At 42.8% G+C, this 23,653-nt stretch overlaps 1 protein-coding gene across 2 annotated transcripts in view; it reads left to right on the top strand.

Annotated features, from left to right (window-relative positions):
* Nr1d2 (nuclear receptor subfamily 1 group D member 2) overlaps positions 1 to 23,137 on the top strand; it is a 28,288-nt gene extending 5,151 nt beyond the window's left edge. Inside the window, exons 2-8 of one of the 2 annotated variants that reach the window (XM_021643212.2) lie at positions 5,519 to 5,785; positions 7,821 to 7,909; positions 11,846 to 11,990; positions 13,379 to 14,007; positions 16,687 to 16,872; positions 18,913 to 19,123; positions 20,269 to 23,137. In XM_021643212.2, the coding sequence (XP_021498887.1) occupies positions 5,519 to 5,785; positions 7,821 to 7,909; positions 11,846 to 11,990; positions 13,379 to 14,007; positions 16,687 to 16,872; positions 18,913 to 19,123; positions 20,269 to 20,465 (1,724 nt within the window). In that variant the 3' untranslated portion in view covers positions 20,466 to 23,137. The remainder of the gene's footprint in view (positions 1 to 5,518; positions 5,786 to 7,820; positions 7,910 to 11,845; positions 11,991 to 13,378; positions 14,008 to 16,686; positions 16,873 to 18,912; positions 19,124 to 20,268) is intronic. The other variant, XM_021643214.2, reaches the window with a different exon arrangement.
* Positions 23,138 to 23,653: the final 516 nt, after the last annotated feature.

The following is a 23,653-nucleotide window of genomic DNA, read 5'->3' as shown; positions in this document are numbered from 1 at the left end:
CTTGTCCTGTATATCTCAGGATCCTCCTGCCTTGCCTCTTAAGTGCTGGGGTTACAGGCATGCCTCACCATGCCCAACTTGCCAGTTTGTGCTTGAATTTGCTGATTGTAGCCATTTTAAGATTTCCATATACAAAGAGCCTGTTAAAGTACCCATTTCTGAGGACACATTCTCCAGTCTTGGCAGAGCCTTGGAATCATGTGTTATAAAAAGAGCACAAGGTAGTTTGGTGATGAAAACAAAAAGTTGGAAAGCTCTTCTTCTTAGGATATATATACCCTTTTCTCCCTGTCTCCTCGTATCTGCCCTTTGCCCTTGCAAACTACCCTTCTCCAAATATAACATAAACAACAACAAAAACAAAGCATAGAAACATCTCATTGTGGAAGCTGTAGTATGTCACAGTGTGTCCCACAGTATATATCTCTGTCCACCTGTCTTCACTTGCAGATATTCATTGCAGTGAGTTGTTTGAGATCTCTGGTTTCTGTGACACCATCAACATTGAATCCTCATCAGGACCCCTCAGTTATCCTATTGTTGCCCAGTGTCACGGAGATTCTGCACCTTTTGAACAGCAGGACTGGCCCTTTCATGTGTCCAGACCATTCGCACATGATGCAGATTTTGGGGTGAGCCAATTCAGAGCCCTGTATCTGTGCATGGTGGTAGCTGAGCTGGTCAGCTTGCCTGCTCTACCTTATCTACACAACCAAGGCAAGGTCTTCAGCACTGCTCCACCTAGGCCACCCAATGCTGCCATCAGCAGTAGGCAGGGTCAGCTTTCCTCCTCTCATGACCCTGGGGCTGGCCCACCCACACCCAATGCCTCCAGAACCAGCTCCACTGTGCTGCCCAGTCAAGGTATGGGTCCTACTGTTCCAGGTGCTGCAGTTTGTGAGGGGCAGGGCCAATTCTGTGCCTCTCATGACCCCCAGGACCAGCTCTCTTGAGCTCTGGCTCTTGGGACCAGCTCACCTGTGTCCCCTACCAGGGCCACCTCTACTGTGCTGCTCAGAGGAGATGCAGTGCGGGCTGTCCTGAGTGCTACAGGCTGAGAAGGGTCGCTCTCTTGGCTGCCTCAGGTGGTGAGAGGGCAGAGGACAATCTCCTCTTCTCCTTCCCTCCAGGCCACCTCACAGCAGAGCGGTGGAAGGACCAGCATTCCTGACCTGTAGCAGTTAGGGGCAAGGAGGGAAGGCATAACCCTGCTTCCGTGTCACCTCATGGCAGACAAGTGGCAGGCCAGCTCTCCCATGTTCTCACCCTTGGGGCTGACTCACCCGTGCCCCTGCCATCAGAGTCAGCTATGCTGTGCTATCCAGGTGAGGTACAGGCCCTGCTCTCCTGAGTGCTGCAGCTGGTGAGGGGCAGGGCTAGCCCTCCAGCACTCATCCTGTGGGCAGCTTTCCTGACTGCTATGGAGGTAGGGGGACAGTCTCCTCTGCGCCAGTGCCACCTCATGGCAGATGAATAGTGGGGTCAGCTTTTCCGTACTTACACCGGTCTGCCCCTTTACCCCAAGGTCAGCTCTATCGTACTGTCTGGGTGAGCTGCTTGGCTTGCTCTCCCAAGTGCTGCCAATGGTGAGAGATGGGGCCAAATCTCCAGAGTGCTGCATCCAGTGAGGGGTGGGCCCAGTCATGCACAGCTCTTAGACACCCATCTGGCCCCGCACACCCTGACCAGGGATGTCCCCTTGTTCTCTAATGGTAATATGAGCCATGAACGTCAACCCCTGCCACTGGATAGCCGTGGACTGAGACATGGCCCTCAGCAGCTGCTCATGCTGGAACCTTACCACTTACCATGGTCTCAGGTGCTGGGGCTACCCACTTAGAGCAGGCTATTCCTCTTCACGCTTGAGTCTCCAGTTTCATCTCTCTTCATAATGCTCAAGCTACTTCACCTCTCTCTTTCATCTGACCACCGTATAGTTGCTCATTGTGTCCTTGGGTGACATCCTCCATCAGTGCTACCTGTCATGGTGGCCTATGACCGTTCTGTGACATTCAGTGCCCTAGAGGGCAGCTCTTTGGGTGGCATGGAGGTCCTCAGGTCTCTGTCTTCTTCCTCGATGCACTGCCTGAATTTGACTTGCTTTGATTTTTATGAATCCTAGGCATAAGACAGCTATGGCCAACAAGTCAGGCATCAGGCTAAAATGTACAATGGACTGCCATCTGTTCTGCCCCTTACTGATATAAGAACAATACCACCAGCAAGGTGTTTGCCCATTTGTTGGATGTGTTTAAATATTTTTTAAAAATATGTGCACATGTGAGTGCCTTACAGAGGCCAGAAGAGGGCTTGGATCCCTTTGGAGTTGGAGTTAAAAGCATTTGGAAGCTGCTGATGTTGATGCTGGGAATTGAACTCTTGTCTTTTGTAGGTGCAGTGTACACTCTTAACTACTGAACATCTTTTTAGTTTCAAACCTGAAGTTATGTGCTTTTAAAATTAGGGATAGGTGAGAGCCGCCATTGGCCACTGCCTTCCTGGTCATGTAGCTGCAGTGCTCACTTCAGCAGAGCTGGGCTGGGCTTGAGAATATGCATCTCTAACAAGCTTCCAGCCAGATGCTGATGCCATTGGTCCAGTGGCACTCTTCAGAATGATTGGCTTGGGACCAGATTACAAGAAAAACACAAGGTATAGTGTGCTAGCTACCCTTTGGGCAGGTGAGAGCCACATACCAAATAGCATGTGGGAAGTGGGCCTGACCAGGAAGAGCAGCTTTATACCTCTAACCTTAACGGATGTCAGACATGTGTTTAATGGGTGCCACGATGATGGAATTGCCCACATTAATGTGTGCATATATGCGTATGCAATATCTAATGTATTTATTTTGTTAGTGAGAGGGTCTTACAAAGCTAAGCTGGCCTCAATTTGATATGTAGCTGAAGATGACCTTGAACTCCTACCTCTACCCCCCAAGTGCTGGGATTACAGGCATGTGCCACAGCCTGGCTTAGTAAGTTCTTATTTTTGTCTTTAAAAGTGAAGTGTTAGAAGCTGGAGAGATGGCTCAGTGGGTCAGAGCACTTCCTCTTCTCCTTGATCAGATTTGGTTCCTAGTATCCACAGTGGGCTGTTTACAACCCCTAGTAACTTCAGCTCCAGCTGGTCTGATTGTCTTCTTCTAGACACTGTGGGCACTCATACACACTTAGCATATATTCATGCCACAAATACAGGCACATAAAAGAAAAAAAATCTTGTGAAGTATGTGCGTTTGAATTTTCACATACTGAGAAATTACCCAGGTGAGGAGAACCTTGTCTCCTCTCCCTGAGAGCTGTGGTTATGCCCTACTCCTCTGAGGTTTCCAACCTGGATGTGGGTAGTTGGTGCTTGAATACACATCCAGTAGCCGATTTCAACACAATAGACTAACGTGGTCTCAATTGCAATGCCTTTCTCTCCCCCCCCTTTTGTCTGTCAATGAAAATACCTGGATTTGGGAGGATTGTTTGAGTCTCAACTTTTGCTGTGTGGTTTATTTATATTATTACTATTATCATGTATGTATGTGTGTGCAGTGTGTTTCTGTATGTGTTGCCATGTGCTAAAGAATACATGTATGTGGAGGCTGGAGTTTAATGTTGGGTGTGTCCCTTGATTGCTCTCTAATGGTACTCTTACTGAAATGTTGGGCTGTTCTGACTTCAGGGATTCACTGTCTCCTCCCATGCACATGCATAGGTGCACCACCTTGCCTACCTGGCGTTTGTTTTTAAGCATGTGTGTGTGTGTGTGTGTGTGTGTGTGTGTGTGTGCGCGTGCACATGTATAGTGGGGTCCCTGTGGATCCCAGAAAAGAATGTTGATTTTTTTGTAACTGGAGTTACAGGTGGTTGTGAGCATCCTGATGTCGGGTGCTGGGAACTGAACTCAGATCCTCAGCAAGAGTGGGGAAGTGCTCTTAATGGATAAGCATCTCTTTAGCCTTTGCTACCTGTCTTTTCACCTGGGGTCTGGTCCTCACATGTGGCACAAGTGTTTGCCTGTGAAGCTTTCTTCCACCTCGTTTTTGAACAGCTGATAAACACAGATCCCATCTTTATAGAAACTGGGCCAAAGAACTGTTGTCTTTAGTAAACTTTCTTTTTTTTTTTTTCTTAGTACTAAGGATTGAACCCAGGATGAGTATCTATATGTGGCAAGTGCACTACTGCTGAGCCATATCGTCATCTCTTATGATTTTTATTTTTAAGTTAACGCTTTTGTTGCACTTGAACTTCTCCACCTCTGTATGTGTATCATCATCTAGACTTGTCAGGAGCTCCATGGCTGACACCATGGCTTCTCTCTTATATTTCACACTGCTTGCAATCTGTTAGTCAGTGTGGAGTTTACAAAGGCAGTAGATGGTAAAAGCGTGTAAAGTGTACTGAGAATTACAGCACTGGCCCGATGCCGATGGCTAGCCAAAAAGTAGGTAAAAGCAGGCAGACATTGGTGCAGTCTGACTTCAGTACAGTGCTGGGAAGGTGACCGTTACTTCTGTTGTTTCTGCTGTACATTGAGGAACCAATGAATATTTGATGATGGAGGCAGGAGAAACCACAGTGGACCTTGGCAGAGAAGAGGAGAATTACTTGTTTGGTCTGGGATCTGGAAAATAATATATTTGGCCTTGAGGTTACTCTTGCAGCATTTTATCTCTTTAAGGGAAGAATTTTAAAATTATACCCTAAGTTCAGCTTTAAACAGTTTCTCATCCTGAGCAGATTACAGCTTTGCAGAGGCCCAGGCAAGTTTGCTGAGGGATTGTGGAGGTTACTTTGATGAACCTGGTGTCCGGTTTTTGGCTGAGTGGAGCCAGTAGATAAGATTAGCTTCTACCTTAGTGTTGTTCTTGCACAGTTCTGTGTCTTCCACCAGTCTCTTTAATGTGGCCTGTAACAGTGTGTTAGAAGGGCACATAGTGTGTCTGGATCCTTAAGCTCTGCACAGAGATGAGTGTGCAGGTGGGTGGGTCCAGGAGGGAGGTGGGCCCCGGACTCAGTTCGGAGTCTTCAGGGAGTGTCAGAGCAGCAAGATTTGGGAGCAGCAGCTGGGAAAGGTTCCCTTCGTTAAGATAATGACCTTGTTTGCTGTTCCAAGTGGAGCCCCTGCTCCCAGTTAGCATATCTTGGCTAAGTGACGGTGAGGCCCACACTGGAGTAACAGGGAGGCCGAGGAGCAGTGCAGGCTTGTCTGCAGCAGTTTGCTGGTGTGAGCCAGGAAGTTACTCACAAAGTGGAAAGCCTTAGGTTTGAATCTGGATGTGCTTATGACAAACTATTGAAGGCTTTCTGATGCCCAGATCAGTGGGTCTTAACATAGCTGTGAACTTTGTAGAAGGAGTAATATCAAATAAAAAGTTGGGGCAGAAACAAAAATAGTGTCAATCACTTTTTGTTTCTGAACTTAGTGAAATTTCTCACAATTCAGTAAAGAAATATATCTCCATGAGTAAAAATCATATACATGCATCATTTTGTATCTGTCCACTTGCACTGCTTTTTAGGAGGTGTGATTGCCTACATCAGTTCCTCCAGCTCTGCCTCCAGCCCTGCCTCCTGTCACAGCGAGGGCTCTGAGAACAGTTTCCAGTCCTCGTCCTCATCAGTTCCATCTTCTCCAAATAGCTCCAACTCTGATGCCAACGGCAATCCCAAGAACAGTGATATCTCTACCATCGATGGTGTCCTGAAGAGCGACCGCACAGATTGTCCTGTGAAAACAGGCAAACCCAGTGCTCCTGGCATGACCAAGAGTCACAGCGGAATGACAAGTAAGTCTATTAGCAATTTAATGTTGTTGTAACTAATGCAGATGAATTTTATATCCAGGCTTTTCATTTGGATGCCACTCTACTTTAGTCTCCCTTTGATAACCATGCTCTGATTAGGCAAAACATCAGTGATGCTTTTAGAAATTTCTGCCAGGGGCTGGCTGTTATGTGGTTCTACATGGCCCAGTCATGTTTCTTCTTCCCTTTACCACACACTTCCAGGGGCTTCTCTGCTGGACTCCTAGCACTGAGCCTTGTCTCTGGAGTAGGATTTGCTAGTTGTGGGTTTCATGAAGCTGCAGTTGGGAACATTTGGGATTTGGAAACCCAAGCAAGATCTCACTGACCAATGAGGCGGCTTACCTGAGTGCGTGTGCATAGAACGGAGCTAGTAGGCCAGGTAGAGAAGGCCTGGGGCTTGCCCAGTTCTTGTCATTGATCTGAAGCTGCATGGCTCAAAACTTTTGTACCTTTAAATTCTTTTTCTTTTTTGTATGAACCTGGGGATTGAGCTCAGGCCTCATGTTCACTAGGCAAACAGTCTTCACTGACACTGAATTACACCTCCAGTCTTCCTCACATACTTTTTTCTTTTTTGAAAAAGATTTACTTATTTGCTTTTTAATTTACATGTATTTGTATGAGCCTGGAAGAATATATATATATATATATATATATATATATATGCGCACATGTGTGTTTAAGTGTGAAAGGAACTTAGCTTGTTGTAATTGTTGTCTCAGGCTTACTGCCTCCTTCTGCTACCCTATGTCTAGTCTGGAAGCGTCTAGCCTCCGTACAACCTAACCTAGACCTAGAATGTTTTCAGCCTCTGAAACTTACTGCTTAATAAACTCACCCTTTCTTGATCTTACTGAGATCTGGGCTGACTGGTTCAGCTCAGCTGTTTTGGCTCCAACTCCTCTCCCAGCTGATCTATATAATCTGGCTTTTCCCTGGGTCCCTGAATTGCTCTGCTTGGCTTCAAACCAACTGCAGCGGTCTGCTCTTCCTTATTCTTTAGCTCATTCTATCTTCACCTGTGTCTAGCTTGTTGTCTCATTCAGCTTTTCTCTGTAAAACTGCCTGCCTCCCCACCTTTATCTCTGCATTGCCCATTAAGTAACTTCCCTTTCCTCTCTCTCGAGTTACTCATATCCTAGTCTGTCAAAATTTTCTCTGATTTGGCACCTTTTCTGCCACCCAATTAGGCATCACTTTCAAACATGGGTGCTTTCTTCTACAGATTAACTTTACCTTCATTGTTTGGGATTAAAGTGTGTACCACCATGCCTGGACCTGAGCTTTTCTTCCTCTGAAACTTTAGCTATACCAAGCTGGCCTGGAACTCAGATCTGCTTGTCTCTGTCTCCTTGTTTAAAGGTGTGTTTGTATTTCAGTGGGACCACACAGACCTACGAGGTCTTTGGGTGTGATCTTTTGCCAGAGCAGCCATGTTCTGAATGAAAATTCCTCTACATGTAGGTGTCCATCCCACCAGATTAGGTGGAACTGAGTTACATGTTGTTACGCTGCCTTGTGGGTGCTGGGAATTGAACCCTGGTCCTCTGAAAATGTTCTTCATCATTGAGCCATCTCTTCAGCCAGCATCGCGCCCACATTTTCTATTGATTAATTTCTCTCTTTGAATTCTTAATTTTTATCTAGGAGGGTTGTTTTCTTAATCTTTGTTGCATGTCTGGCATAAGGTAACTGCAGATTTATGAAATGTCCATGGATGCTTAAAATCATCAAAAAGGAAAAGGCCAGCTATTGCTGGGGATGCCACTTGTTGCACTTGCCTAGTGTGGGCAAGGGCTTCTGGCTCAGTCCCTCAAACTGGATGGGAGGGGAGAGAAAGGCAGACTGATTTTCCTTTGTTAATTTGGTATAGAGATTTTTTTTGTCTTTTGCTGCAAAGGTATAAGTGTATTGTTTCAAAGCACTTGTAAATTGAATGAGATAAAATATTTAATTGGAAAAAGCACTTGAGTGATTCTTCCAGCTTTATATTTTTTGTCTGTTTGTGCCCTAGAATTTAGTGGCATGGTTCTACTGTGTAAAGTCTGTGGGGATGTGGCATCAGGATTCCACTATGGAGTTCATGCTTGTGAAGGCTGTAAGGTAAAGCAAGCTTTTATTTCTTACTACTAATCTAATTCTGGGAGTAAAGAAAGTGGGTTAGGTTTGTGAATGTCCATAGTGTATTTAGAAGGGAGGGAGAAAGCATCTGTTCCTCTTCAGCTTTATCATTCTAATCAAAATAAATTTTCTGTCTCAGTTTAGGTGACTTGGGGTGTGGAGTAGTGCCAGTTCTGTGGCATTCAATTCTAGTCAGCTGCAGACCTTGGTTGTCAGGAAATAGGTGTGAACCACAGAGAGGGACTCCACTGCCTTGTTGGAGCAGTTTGTTGTTGTTATTGTTGTTTTAGTACTCTTTTTTGTGTTTTTCAGACAGTCTCAGGTAGTCTAGAACTGACACAGGACTTGCTATCAAGTGCAGTGGAGGGTGACTTAATACCTGCTATATAGTGCAGTGGAGGATGACCTAGAACTTGCTGTAGAGTACACTGGAGGATGACCTAGTACTTCTATGTAGTGCAGTGGAGGATGACTTAATACTTGCTATATAGTGCAGTGGAGGATGAGCTAGAACTTGCTGTAGAGTACAGTGGAGGATGACCTAGTACTTCTATATAGTGCAGTGGAGGATGACCTAGTACTTCTATATAGTGCAGTGGAGGATGACCTAGAACTTGCTGTAGAGTACAGTGGAGGATGACCTAGTACTTCTATATAGTGCAGTGGAGGATGACCTAGTACTTCTATATAGTGCAGTGGAGGAAGATCTAGTACTTCTATATAGTGCAGTGGAGGATGACCTAGTACTTCTGTATAGTGCAGTGGAGGAAGATCTAGTACTTCTGTATAGTGCAGTGGAGGATGATCTAGTATTTCTATGTAGTGCAGTGGAGGATGACCTAGAACTTGCTGTAGAGTACAGTGGAGGATGACCTAGTACTTGCTATATAGTGCAGTGGAGGATGACCTAGGAGGATGACCTAGTACTTGCTATATAGTGCAGTGGAGGATGACCTAGTACTTCTATATAGTGCAGTGGAGAATGACCTAGTACTTATGATCCTGCCTTTTTCCATGGGCTGGCATTACAGGCATAGACACTATGCCTATAAACCAAGATTTGAGTTGGGTTTTAATCTTTTCTGTTTGTGCAAGCAGAGAATACCACAGGTGGGGTAATATAGGTTAATTTTCCTCAGAAGTTTGGAGGTTGGGACCTGCATCTTGAGAGGGCCTTTCTGTTGGAGGATGGAGGGTAGACACAGTGCTCATGCCTAAGAATTTAAGCTGGGGTGTGTGTAAGAGTGGACCCAGCTCACTTTTTTTGTTGTTGTTTTCTTTTGTTTGAGGCAGGGTTTCTCTGTGTAGCCTTAGAATTGTGAAGATATGTAGACTAACCAGGCTGGCCTCAAACTCAGAGATCCACACACCTCTTCTGGATTAAAGGTTGGACCAGGATGCTTCCAATTTACTTTTTATAACAAACCCATTTTTCTATTAACATTAGCCAGTTCAAGAAAGCAGACACTTGTGACCCCCGCAGTGCCATGGTAGTGGGTGTTACGTTTCTAGAACATGAACTTTGGGGAACATATTCACACCATATCAGATCTTATCCTGTTAGGTATTGTGGGCTGGAAATAACTGCTAAGTATTCCCAAAATGTAGTGTACTAAGAAATACTGCTTGAAGCTGGGTACGGTGGCACATGCCTGTAATCCCAGTGCTCTGGGAGGCAGAGGTTGTGAGTTTGAGGCCAGCCTGGTCCACAAAGTGAGTCCAGGACAGCCAAGGCTACACAGAGAAACAACAAGAAATGATGCTTGAGGCCAGAGGATTGTTGCTGCTAAGCCAGCCTGAGTTACTTAACAAGACCTTATCTCAAACACAGACAACACACACACACACACACAAAACCCAAAAATAAATAACTGCAACAAACAGCAGAATACAGTGATTCACATCATCTTGAATTCAAGTAAAACATACAGGAAAGAGTTAATTTGTAGTGATTGTAACCAGAGCCTTTGGTAGCCTTCATGAGGAACCTCCTTACCTACACTCCTACCTCCTTACCTACACTCAGGAATCTCTTAAATCTGACACAACTCTTCCTGTTACAAAGTTAACAAGGTCGAAATGTGTTGTGGCCGTTTTCTCACTGTGGGCTAGAGTAGGAATCCAGTTTGGCAGGATGTGGCAGGGCTAATACGATAAAGAACATTTGTGATGAAAGAGCAAGTCTCTCCTGGACGAGGTGAATCTTGGAGCTTTTAATGACTAATGTTTTCTGTAGTGTAGCTCTTTTCTTTGTCTTAAAGTTAATTGTGGAAGTAATTTTTTAAAAAGAAAATGTGAAGTATTTTAAAACTAAGTTTATGCTCACTTAATAACTAGAAAGTAAAAGCAGGATCTGAATGAAATGTATTATATATTCTCTTAAAAAGTATCTTACTATTTTATTTGTATTCCTGTTCTGCCTGTGTGTGTGTCTGTGTTTCACTGGTGTGCCTGGTGCCCATGGAGGCTAGGAGAAAGTGTCCGATCCTCTGGAACAAGAGTTACAAATGGTTGTGAGCTGCTATGTGGGTACTGCTCCTCTGGAAGAGCAGCCGACCCTTTTAACTACTGAGCCATCTACATCACTGTATTGATAAATGCAAATAACTGATCAGTATCTTGGTTTGAACCTGTTTGAGACAGGTTCTTGTGATGTAGCTCATGCTGACCTCAAAATGCACCTCAGCTTTGAAAATTACTGGGATTACTGGTTGAATTACCTTATCATGCTTAGCATGCTTCTGGGGCAGTGTAGCACTGGAAATGAAACCCAAGGTCTCACACAGGTTAGGCAAATACTTTTATTACTGAGCTACCTCCTAGACCCCAGTACCTTCTTTTTTGTTTGTCTTTATTTATTTATTTGAATTTATTTACTTATTTATTTTTGAGACAGGGTTTCTCTGTGTAGCCCTAGCTGTCCTGGAACTCTCTATATAGACCAGGCTGGCCTTGGAATTCACAGAAAGCTGCCTGCCTTTGTCTCCCAGATAATGGGATTCAAGGCATGTGCAGCTGTCACCTACACTCTTAAAAATGCATTTTTCTTAGCTCTTGCACCATTTAAGACAAGTGTATAGTATCACAACAGTAAAATACAAAAGTGTTATATCTGGTCAATGTTTAATAAAAATGTATTTTGTGTAGAAGTTATAATATTAAGGGGAAATGAAGTTTGAAATGATTTTGTGTTGTTTTTCTTGAGTTTTCTGTTCTTTCAGGGAACACTGAGCTAGGGGTAGATGAAGCTTAGAGCATGTGCTTAATGGTTTGTATAGTCAAAACAGTTGTTTTTCCCTGGATCATTACTGTGCTACTGACATGCAGCTAAGCATATCTGGCATGTTTGTGTAGATTTTGTTGGTGTCAGCAGGGAATGTTCCAGAAATCATCAAGCTCTGCTATTGTAACATAAGGTTCTAGTGATAGAATTTCAGCTATTAAACTGTCAGCTTTTATGTTTCAAAAGTGTTGAAAGCTGGATTTGGCGGCACATGTTTGTCTTTCCAGCATTTGGGAGGTGGAGGTATGAGATTCAGGAGTTCAAGGCCTTCCCAAGACATGTAGTAGGTTTAAGGCCACCCCGAACTACTTGAGATCTATCTTAAGAGAAAGAGAGAAAGTTTTGGAACTTGCTTTCAAGGTTGAACATGTGACTGCAGCCAAGGTCTAGCAGTAGGAGTTCTTATAAAAAGATGCTTTGGTCTAAGACAAAGAGTCTTCCGCAGGAAGAGGAATTTGTGTGGCTGGTATGTGTTGTATCTACTGATGGATATCAGCAAGGGTCCAGTTAACTTCTGTGTTGAGAGTGTCTTTTTTTGACCTAGGCCTAGCTCCACATACACCAGTTAGATGTGGGAAAAGTTCCCTTGAGGACTCTACATGGCTGTTGGATGGATAAACCTGCCTTTATTTTAGGGTTTCTTTCGGAGGAGCATTCAGCAAAACATCCAGTACAAGAAGTGCCTGAAGAATGAGAACTGCTCTATCATGAGGATGAACAGGAACCGATGCCAGCAGTGTCGCTTCAAGAAGTGTCTGTCAGTGGGGATGTCGAGAGACGGTACGTTCCCAGTTTAGAGGGTGTTTGTAAAGTGTGAGGTTGTTCATTGAGCTGTCAGCAGTTACCAGGGCCCCTTGCTTTGGTAAGTGCAGATTTCAGAAAGCACATTGTAACATCTTGTGGGTTGAAACTCATGGAGGGATGAGTGCTGTCATTTCAAAGGCAGCTTTGGCATGGCTCCTTTTTATGTTGCTTCTTGTAAATTGACTTTGTTTTTTCTAAATGATTTTAAGTTTTCTTTTTCTGGGGGCGGGGGAAGGATTTGTTTGGATAGAAAAATTGCTCAGTTATTAAAAGCATTCACTGCTCTTGCAGAGAATCCAGCTTCAGCTACCAGCATTCACATGGTGGCTCACAACTGCCTGTAACTCCAGGGAACTTGATGCTCTCTCTGGCATCTGTGGCATTACATGCACATGGTGTTCTTATATATATGCAAAACATTGATACACATAAAAATAATGTGTATTTATTTTATATTATATTATGTAGCCATAGTTGGCCTGGAATTCTATGTAGTCCAAGCTGGGACTTGAGACAGGCACCATTGCATCTGACCTTAATTTTTTTTTTTTTTTGACTTTGTGTACTTGGCCCCTCAGTATTACTGAGGAGCCCATTTCTTATTTATTTATTTATTTAGATTTATTTCTTTTAAAGGAATGAGCTTTTGCCTGCGTGTCTGTATGTGTACCATGTGGGCACCTAGTGCTCCAAGGTGGCGTCAGATTCCTGGGAACTGAAGTTCTAGAGGATCGTGAGCCACTATGGGTGATGGGATGTGAACCTATGTCCTGTATAAGAGCTCTTAACTGCTGAGCTACCCTTGTAGTCCCTTATATATGTATTTTTACATCATATTTATTCTGTGCATATATGTGGGCTTGTGTGTAGCCCGGTGTGCATGTGGATGTCAGAGACAACCTTTGGGAGTTAGTTCTTTGTGTGGATCTGCAGGGATCAGACTTGGGTAATCAGCTTGGGTTCAAGTGAACTGTCTTAGTCTTTTTAAAAAATCTTTTTGAGGCAGGGTCTCACTGTGTAGCCCTGGTTGGCCTGGAGCTCACAGAAATTGTTCAGAGTGCCGTGTGGTGTGCCTGGCTTTAGTAAGGTGCTGGTGTGCTTTACATTGCAGTTCTCATTACTTATTTTCATGTTTCTTGGATTTTTACATAGGAAACACCCAAGAAATACATGTATTTCTTAGCCTTGTTTTGGGAAGTTTTCTCTTCTTTCCCACTTCCTTTACTGAATCAAGACCAAGCTTAGAAAAACTTAGGCCAAGGACATATATGTATTCTTGACTTATATGATGAGGTAATTTTGTGTCATTCTTTTGTACAAATAGAGCTGATTAGACTATAGATGCTATCTTTTTTTTTTAATAGCTGTTCGATTTGGCCGGATTCCTAAACGTGAAAAACAGAGAATGCTAATTGAAATGCAAAGTGCAATGAAGACCATGATGAACACCCAGTTCAGTGGCCACCTGCAGAATGACACCTTAGTGGAACATCATGAACAGTCAGCACTACCAGCTCAGGAACAGCTGCGGCCCAAGCCCCAGCTGGAGCAAGAAAACATCAAAAGCTCTCCTCCTTCCTCTTCTGATTTTGCAAAGGAGGAAGTGATTGGCATGGTGACCAGAGCCCACAAGGATACCTTTCTGTATAATCAAGAGCACCGAGAAAACTCATCTGACAGCATGCCACTCCAGAGAGGAGACCGGATCCCCAGGAACGTGGAGCAATATAACTTAAACCATGACCGTTGTGGCAGTGGGCTTCACAGCCACTTTCCCTGTAGTGAGAGCCAGCAGCATCTCAGTGGACAGTACAAAGGGAGGAACATGATACATTACCCACATGGGCATGCTGTTTGTATTGCAAATGGACACTGTGTGAACTTCTCCAGTGCTTATACTCACAGAGTCTGTGACAGAGTTCCAGTAGATGGATGTTCTCAGAATGAGAACAGGAATAGTTACCTGTGCAACACTGGAGGGAGGATGCATCTGGTATAGTGAAATCGATTCTTTGCTCGCCTTGTGTCAAGGAAAGCTTGGAAGGTTTTCTTTTTTTTGGGGGGGGGTGCTGAGTTGGGGGTGGGTCAGAAAGCCCAAGAGGTTTCTAGAAGTTTCTTTGTATAATATTTTTAGTTAAATGTTAATGAGCAATGCTTGTGGAATAACTTAATTTCACACAGCAATAGGTACAAATTTGTTCTTTAATTGCTACTGTGGGGTTAAGATTTGTATAAAATACGATTCATATACAGTCGATCGTATAATTCTTGGAAATCTCTTTGGAAATTGAGGTGTTCTGATCAGTTAGTACTTTGCAAGCTTTAGGGTTGATCTTTTAGCTTCTTTGATTGCTACGAAGAGAAGTTTTGATGCTCTTTGTGGGGACAGTCTTGCTTTGTTGCCCAGTCTAGCTTTCAGCACCTGGGTTCAAGTGGTCTTGTGTATCATTGGGACTTGAGGGTGTACTAATGCCTAGCAGAAAGGCTTGGCTAGCCATTATGGTGTAGAAAGAGCTCTGGAGCTTTGGAGATAACTCTGTAACAGCTCTGGCTGTCCTGGAACTCTCTTTGAAGACTAGGCTGGCCTAGAAATCACAGAGATCCATCTGTCCCTGCTTCCTGAGTGCTGGGATTAAAGGCGTGCACCACTGTGCCCAGGTAGAGATAGATAATTTATGGTGTGAGAGATAAGAAATTTAAAAAAAAATTTTTTTTTCAAGACAGTTTCTCTGTGCAGCCCTGGCTGACCAGGTTTTGCTCTGTAGACCAGGCTAGCCTTGAACTTAGAGATCCGTCTGCCTCCTGAATGCTGGAAGAAATACTTTAATAGCTTAATTTTTAAGACGTTATCCTGAGATAAGTTAATATTATTTATATCATTCAAATTCAACATTCTACACAAAAATACAGTGTTTATGGTCAGCCAAAATTTCATCAAAGCAGCAGGACTACGTATGCATTTCCCATTCAAACCGTGAGGTGCTTTGATAGTGCTTATTCTCAACTGCCAGGTAATTAAAGCTACATATACTTTTCTCATCTTAAAATTAGTGACTATACCCCAATCTTTGTGTTGAGCTCTCCTTTGTCTCTTGTCTGAGTGTGTTCTGAAAGGCACCTTAACCCTGGGGGCTTGGGTCCTGGTCCTTAAGGTGCTAAGTAAGGCTCTTTTTTTTGGTCACTTTCAGTTCTCTAGACTTAGGAATTCTCTCATTCTTGAGTTCTCTACATTTAAAAGAAACTTTGACTAGTTTTACTAATAGACTATATGGCACTTGCTTTATATCATTGTTGTGTTCCTACAATTTTCTTGGCTTCCTTTGTTCATGTTTAGAAGTTGTACCTCAGCCCCAGGATCAGTTTCCTAGTTGCACAGGTGAAGGTCCCTGCTACACCATTGTTAACGAGATAAAGGACCAGCAGTCCTCTTCAATTAAGGCACAATATACTGCCTTTCTTTTAGAACTTGTAGTGATTTATTTACTGAGAAATAAATGAGCTCTGAAATAGGAAGTAAGTAGAGGTTTGTGACTTCAGTTTGTGTTTGGATGAGACGGTGAGCCTTTCAGAGGCACATGCACTCCTCCAAGAAAAGGTAATTATGGAGGACTGAGCTGCAGCTTTGTGGTGGAGCCCTTGCTTAGCTTGTGCCAAGACTCTGAATTTCACCTACTGGCAGAGAAAAAACAAAGACTCTTGGGTGACTGTGATCGGCCATAATAACCAGGGTGAGAAACAGATGTGAAGATTTTTTTTCTCAAAACCCAAAGCACTGCACATGTGTGTGGTGGCAGCACTGTCACAAAGTAAACTTAGCCTTTACACAGTGAGCTTTATACCTGGGCTACTTTTTACATTAGGCCCAAAGCTGCTTAAATGGAGTTGCCATGAGGGTTTTTAAAGTATGTTGGAGACAGGGTATCTTGTAGTCATAGCTGACCAGGAGCTCATAGAGCTCTGCGCCTACCTCTGCATCCCTAGTACTGCTCCTAGCTTTACAAGGCTTTTTAAATGTATTTTATCTTAAAATTTCTATTCTTGTCTTTTGTTGTTGTTGTTTTGAGATAGGGTCTTGCTCTGTACTTCTCGTGTCCTTAAACTCAATGTGTGTTCCAGTTGGCCTCGAATTCAGAGGTCCTCTTTTCTTTGCTTCCCTTGTGCTGGGATTAAGCTCACGTGCCACTACATCTGGCTACTTTTATTTTATTGATGTGTATGTGTTGAGTGTGGCTACGTGCACATGTATAGAAGTGTTAGAGGAGGCCAGAGGTGTTAGATCCCCTGAAATTTCAGTTAATCGGTGGTAGCAAGCCTATTAGTACTGTTAGAAACTGAATTTGGGTCTTTTGCAAGAGCAGTATTTATTCTTTATTGCCAAGCTCTCTCTTTAGCCTGAGTATGTGATTTGTAGTGCCTCCATTTTGAGATATTTCCTCACCTGTCGTTGGTTAGGAGTCACACATTTTCTTACATACATTGAGATATGTAACTGTATTTACTGTTGTGAGGCTTCCTGTGTTGAGGTGAGATGCACACAGAGGAAGGGTTAATGGAAGACCTTGCTTGAGTTAGGGAGTTATTTCCTGTTGAGATTTCTTATGATTGATATGCCACTTTTGAATTCTTTGCCACCTCTCACAATTTAAGAATTTTTTTATTTCCTTTAAATTAGGTTTGTCCTATGAGCAAGTCTCCATATGTGGATCCTCAGAAGTCTGGGCATGAAATCTGGGAAGAATTTTCCATGAGTTTTACGCCAGCAGTAAAAGAAGTGGTGGAATTCGCAAAACGTATTCCTGGGTTCCGAGATCTGTCTCAGCACGATCAGGTCAACCTTTTAAAAGCTGGGACTTTTGAGGTAGGTTTTATTTATCGTGAATTTTGATGAAAAAGCCCATGTACTTAATTTTTTTTTCCTTTCCTAAATAAATGTTTATAATTCAAAGTTTCAAATTGAGAAAACAATTAACTCTCATAGGGCTCTGAGAAGGTGGAGGTACATTGAGCTACTTGGGACTGGAAGTGTTGGACTGTTCCAAGTTCTGGTGGTGGTTTCAGGTGGAGACTTACTGGTTGTTTAGTGTTAGACACTTAAAAGCTGAATCTTGTGTTCACTGTGTTCAAATAAAAAGAAGAGTGGGTTGGGATTGATGATGCATGCATGCCTTTAGACCCAGCTTTTGGAAGGTAGAGGCAGGTGGATCTGTGAGTTAGAGGCAAGACAGGGCTGCATAGTGAGATCCTATGTCTACAAAACAAACTAACAAAAAATAAATACCCCAGGAACCTAAGAAAGGACACTGGAATATGGTTTTTACTTTCAAGAGATTGTAGACTATTTAGGGACTCAGCAGACATTTCTATGCTGCTCAGATTCTTTGACTGCTTGTTCTCAGACACTGTTTTTGAGACAGGGTCTTTCTTCAGATTGCTTGTCTCATGTCTGCCCTGATTGATAGTCAGAGGAGTGCAGCCATGCCCCCTGCCATTGCTTTTTTCATTTTTCCATTCCAGCTTCTCTTGCACAGATGCTTTGTGCCTGTGCTTGGATTGCTATGGCTATGTTGTATAGGTAGCCTGGCCAACTGGTAGCCTTGCAGTGGTGACTTGGATTGAGGTCACTTACACATAGCTCTGAAATTTGAGGGGATAGTAAGAAGTGAACATACAGTGGGCTAGACCTTTGAACTCAGTGTGAGAAGGGAACCTCTGTTGAGTCCTATAAAATTAAGCTCTCAGGTACTCTTGGTGTTAAGTGCTGGCCTGCGTGGAATGTGCCTGAATGGAGCGACCTCTAGTGTTCGCTCACTGTGCTAGGTCTCATTTATTTTTTTTCTTACCCCAGTTTTCACATGTGTCACAGAAACTTCTGTCTCAGGTTCTGCTTCCCGAACTACCTAGACTAGAACAGAGAAGCAGCGTTTTGATAATAGAGCATCCATAGAGTAATCAAGCAACAACACCTATTGAGCCTTTTAGTTTATGGGAATACAGTGAGACTTGGGTTTTCAGATCAGAAGGAAGTCAGAAGGTCAGAAGGAAGTGATTGATGCAGTCCACTTGATTGATGTTTTGAGAGAGAGAATTCTGGCCCAGAGAAGTGAAGAGGCTCTTTTTTTGGGTACCTAGGATTTCAACACAAGTCCTGGACTTGAAGATTTATGTTCTTTCCACCCTGTGACTATGCTTCAAAGTAATTAGCACCATTATCAGAGGAGATTCACTTCCTTTTGGGTTGTCTGGGCAGTCCACTTTGCTTGGGGTGTTGCAGAAGAAAGGTGTTGCCTGTGGATCTTCTGATGTAAGAGAGGCATACAGGCCGCCTCACTGTCACAGACAGTGGGATGGGGGATGCTGCAGTCCTGTGATACAGTATTTGATTGACCTTGACTGAATAGCAGTTTGTTGCTGTGATGGCTGTCTTTAGGTGTAGACTAAAACACTGGGTCTCCTGTGGTCTAAGTAGGGCTGTGTGCTGTGTTTCCCTTGGCTGCTTTTGATGTTTTAAGGGTTCCCAGTGTTGCTCTGTTGAAATAGAACTTCTCTAAGGGTATAGACACCTGAAAAATGCTTTGGACCCTGGAGAGTTTCCTGAATGCCTTTAATCAGGCTCCATTTTTAAACAAAGTGACATCATTGCTCAAATTTGCATTTCTGAATCTTTGCTTATAGGATTTAAGAGTCTTTAGCATCTTGTCATTGCTGGCTGGACTTTTTTGATGTTGGGATGTTTATTACATTCATACAAAATTTGCCTTAAAGTGGTTCCAGATATAAATTCAGTTTCCTTTTTATGAATTTCTTTTATATGTAGAATGTTTCTTAACTGACTTGAATAGTTACATTTTAGTTTTCTTTATGAACTTCTTCAAACATACTTGATTTTTCTGCCTTCTAGGTTCTGATGGTACGGTTTGCCTCATTATTTGATGCTAAGGAGCGGACTGTCACCTTTCTGAGCGGGAAGAAGTACAGCGTGGATGACCTGCACTCCATGGGAGCAGGGGATCTGCTCAGCTCTATGTTTGAATTCAGTGAGAAGCTGAATGCCCTCCAGCTCAGTGATGAAGAAATGAGCTTGTTCACAGCAGTTGTTTTGGTGTCTGCAGGTAAGCATGTTGGCTCAAAATCTGGTTCTTCTTTCAGTTAGTGACTGATAATTTCATCCTTTTGTCCCTCAGATTCTACATCCTGTTAGAGAAAAGGGTTGCCCCATGTGAACCTAGTATGTTTTTTTTTGTTGTTTTTTTTTTTTTTGCTGTCTGAATGAGTTGACTAGGGTGTTTGAATCCATACGTGGTGTTTCCATTTTCCCTGGCATCTTGCATTTAGGTTGTAGCAACTTCCTCCCTAGGCATCTCATTCATTCAGTAGCCATTAAGGTGTAGGTTGCTCCTGTCAGTGGTCACATTTTATTCACTAGATGGGAGTAAGCTAGCCCTCTCAAAGGAAGAGACAATACAGGGTGTGAATACTAGGAGCGGGAATCTATTGTGCGTGAAAGTGGACTATAGTCTACATGTGGTGTTCCTTCTAGAGGACTACGGTTGAGTCCTAGCACCCACATAGTGGCTCACATCTGTCCTCCAGTTCCAGGGGATCCAATGCTCTCTTCTGGACTTTGCAGCATCAGGCATGAATGTGCTACACGGACATACTTGCAAGCACCCATACACATTAGAAAAGAAAAAAGAAAAATAAGAACCTCTAAACTTATATGAACAAAATTCCAGCTCCCTAAAGAATTCTGATTTACCAAATGTGAGATATATTCAGAATAAGCAGTTAAAAAACTCCCCACTGAGAATATTTTTAAAATTGAGACAGGGTTTCTCCATCTGTCCTGGAGCTCCTTCAGTGTCCCAGGCTAGCCTTGAACTCAGAGATCTGCCTGCTTCTGTCTCTCAAGTGCTGGATTAAAGGCGTGTATCACCATGGCTGGCTGAGATATTTTCTTTCTCCCAAGGCAGGGCTTTGTAGCCCTGGCTGTTCTGGAACTTACTCTGTAGACCAGGCTGGCCTCTAGATCCACTTGCCTCTGCCTCCCAAGGGCTGGGATTAAAGGCATGCGCTACCAAGCCTGGCTTTTGTTGTTGGTAGTGGTGGTTGATACTGTTTTAGCTGAGAATTTTTCCAGTTTTAAGCTTGTGTTTGTTGCAGTGTACAAAACTCTGTTTTAATTTTGATAGTGATAAGTAACTGTTCGTTGCTAATATATCCATCCTTTCATATTTCTTTCTTTACGCCTCACTAGATCGGTCTGGAATTGAAAATGTCAACTCCGTGGAGGCTTTGCAGGAAACTCTCATCCGTGCACTAAGGACCTTAATAATGAAAAACCATCCAAATGAGGCCTCCATTTTTACAAAATTACTTCTAAAGTTGCCAGATCTTCGATCTTTAAACAACATGCACTCCGAGGAACTCTTGGCCTTTAAAGTTCACCCTTAAGGCCTTTGCACATGAACTGATGCTAACTGTACATTTTATGCTGAGATGCTTATTTATATGTGTATACCATATGTGGAAGTAGAAAAGACCTTAGACAGTGCCAGGTCCTGGGCTGTCTCTGTAGTCAGTAGCTGTTTGGATGAGAACTCATTGCCATGTTAGACATAGGCCCTCCCTTCCCTGTAGACCAATCAGCTGTGTTGCACTTAGACTGAAGAAGTTACACTGAATTATAATCACACTGAATGTTAGACTTTTTCATCTGCCAAAGCCAAAATACCATTTGATCTCCCTGTGGTATAAATTTAATGCACATTGCAGATATAGGAGGACTTAGACATTAACCCTTTGTGCTGGGAGCCCTGCTATACCACAAGACTGAAATGTGGTAAGGAAGACTGGGAGCCAAGAAGTTTTATGTGCTTGGATTTTGCTCTACTACTGTCAAAAAGTGCATGGTCCTGGCAGTCCCTGGGTTGTTGAAATGATAATTGATAATGTCCCCCATGTCCTGCCTCACAGAGATACTGAAAAATGTCCATAAAGCATCTTTACCTCTTGGGAGATAGGCAGTATGTAAATAAGGTGAAGTTTTTATTATAATTGCTTATAATAATATTCTTGTCTTACTTCTAAGCATCTGGGAACTGTTTGACAGTCCACACCAGTCTATTCAGGGTTCCTGCTCAAGTGAGGTACCCTACTGATAAACACATATTCCAGGGTTACGGACACCTCAGATAGTATGTGTACATAGTGTGTGTGTGAATATAATTATATATGAAATCTTACTTCACAATATTTTAAACTGTGAAGAACTTTATCATACAGTACACTTAAACATGAGGTGTCAAAGACCCAAATTAGGTGCATTTTACCTGCTGCTGCTGATGTATAACCATTGCTTTACGATGTTTAGATGGTAGGATACTGAAGTTAATGCTCTATTTTTATTTAAGCAACATTTAATGTAAAAGTGTGATGGACAGTCAAATTCAGACTTGTATTTTAGAATACATCTTTGATAAAATCTGCAGTTGAAGGTAATAGGTGTTTCAGAGTGTCGGCTTTCTGCCTTGTATGAATTGAGGTGGTGTTGCGGCCCCTTAACCTGCTGCAGGTGGTTAGCAGATTTGGATTCTAGGTGGAGGGTGAAGTTTTGTTTAGGGAGACCTTGTTATCCTCTTGGCATGTCTGTGCCAAGTCCATTTTTCCTTCCTTCCTTCCTCCCTTCTTTCCCTCCCTCTAAATAACACTACCGGGATTTTGTCAAATTATATTTAATATAATTTGAAAACCCTTTTAGTGAATGACCTACCTACAGGCTTAGAGATCGTGGTAGGAGAGATAGCCAAAGTCGAAAATTCATGGACACCCCTCCCCTTCCTCTGGAAAGTAACAGTTACTTGTATTTTGGGGTGAAATTACTTTCTGTGTAATGCTTGGATTATGTGAAATTGTAAAGACAGTAAGAACATGCTTTACTATTTTAAGCTTGTTACTTTTGTGACATGTAAGCAGAATGCCTTATTTTTGCTACAGGATTTGAATTTCTGTGGTACAGTTAAAAGAGCTTGAAAAAGATAAACCCTTGTTGTCAAAGAGGAAAGCTGATGGTGTGCCTGTCATACAGTAGGGACCATAACTGCTGTTTACGTTCAGTGGGTATGGCTTTCATGGGACATACAGCTAGGTTTTGTGACTCCTTTACATGATAGCATTATCCTTTTATATTTTTTTCTAGGATAAACAGATGCATAGTTTTCTTCTATGGGAGATAGCTTTTTGAAGTAATACTGAAAAACCTCAAGGATTATGTTGATTCTTCATTTTTGCCTTTTACATAAGTGTCTTTATAACATGTATGTTTAAAGCAGTTAAGTCTTTGGAAATACGTAGCCAGAGTGTTGCATTGCTTGTGAAGCTTTACTTAGGTAGGATATACATGTATACACCGAAATATAAGCATGTACATCCGCATTTTGTCTCGTAAAGTTTTATTTCAATAAATTCTTCCTGTAGCAATGGAAAAAAATCCATAGTTCATATGCCACATGTAGTACTTTTGTATTTGAAAGTAGCCCAAATATGACCAATTGTAATTATAAAATTAAACCACCAGCCTAATACAAGCACATTCTTTGATGAGTCATGGTTAAACTGTTAATAAATGACATCAGCCAGATAGGGAACTTTTGAGTCAGTAGGCCACTGCTGATGATTAATAGTGGACTGTATGAACTAAGTGACTTTATGTTTTGTGGTTAAAATATGGGCATTATCTCACCAGACATAAGGGCATTATGTTAGCAAGATGAACCTTTCTTCCCCCTGTGCTTTTTCTGTGTCTTTACATGATCTGAGAGAGAGTTCTAACTTTCAGAGAGTGGTCCTTGAGAGACATCCTGGGATGAAGTTTGTTCTCGTGGTGATGGTTTAATTGCAGATTAAAAAATTTAAAGAGTGTTTTGGTAGAGTAGTGTATGAGTTTCATATCTACATTGTAAGAAATTACCATTGTGATGGGGTCAGAATTGATGTGTGTTATGTAAACCTTGCAAAGCAAAGCTGTGAGAGGAGCTCAGTTAGATGTATTCCTGTGCACGAGAGCAAACACCTGTCTCAATTGTTTTTTCTCTTTTTACAATATAAAGTTTGCTGAATGTATAAAAGGTTATTGCTTTGCTCTCTGTTCCCCCAGCAGACCCAATTCCATAGGCTTGCCCCTAACATTGCAACAGAACACCAGCTTCAGCCTCCCTTCCCCACTGTCCACACCTGTTGTAGATCCCACAGAACATCCCCTCCTGGCCTCCCTCCCCTTAACCGTGGTTGTGTCGGAGCCCCCATCTCTGGTGGACACCCCCCATTCAGCCATAGGACATGCCTGCTAGAAGACCAGGTAGTCTGCTCTCAGGCCTTCTCTGTTCTCCATGTCCCTCTAGCAGACCCAGTTTCTCAGGTTCATCTCAACTGTGGCCTCCCTTCCTCTTGTCCATACCTACTGTGGACCTCAAGGCCATCCCTTCCTGACCTCCCCAAAATAAAAACCACCTATAATCACCCAGAACCCAGATGCTTAGATGCCAGTGTAAAAACACAACAGCCAAGACGTTTGTCTCCACCAGAGCCCAGCTATCCTATCACAGCAGGCCCTGAATATTCTAACATAGTTAAAGCACAAGAAA

Source organism: Meriones unguiculatus, chromosome 9, assembly GCF_030254825.1.
Source record: "Meriones unguiculatus strain TT.TT164.6M chromosome 9, Bangor_MerUng_6.1, whole genome shotgun sequence".
NCBI classification, from domain to species: Eukaryota; Metazoa; Chordata; class Mammalia; order Rodentia; family Muridae; genus Meriones; species Meriones unguiculatus.
Note: the sequence above shows the minus strand (reverse complement) of the source record. Positions and strands in the feature narration are given on the sequence as shown.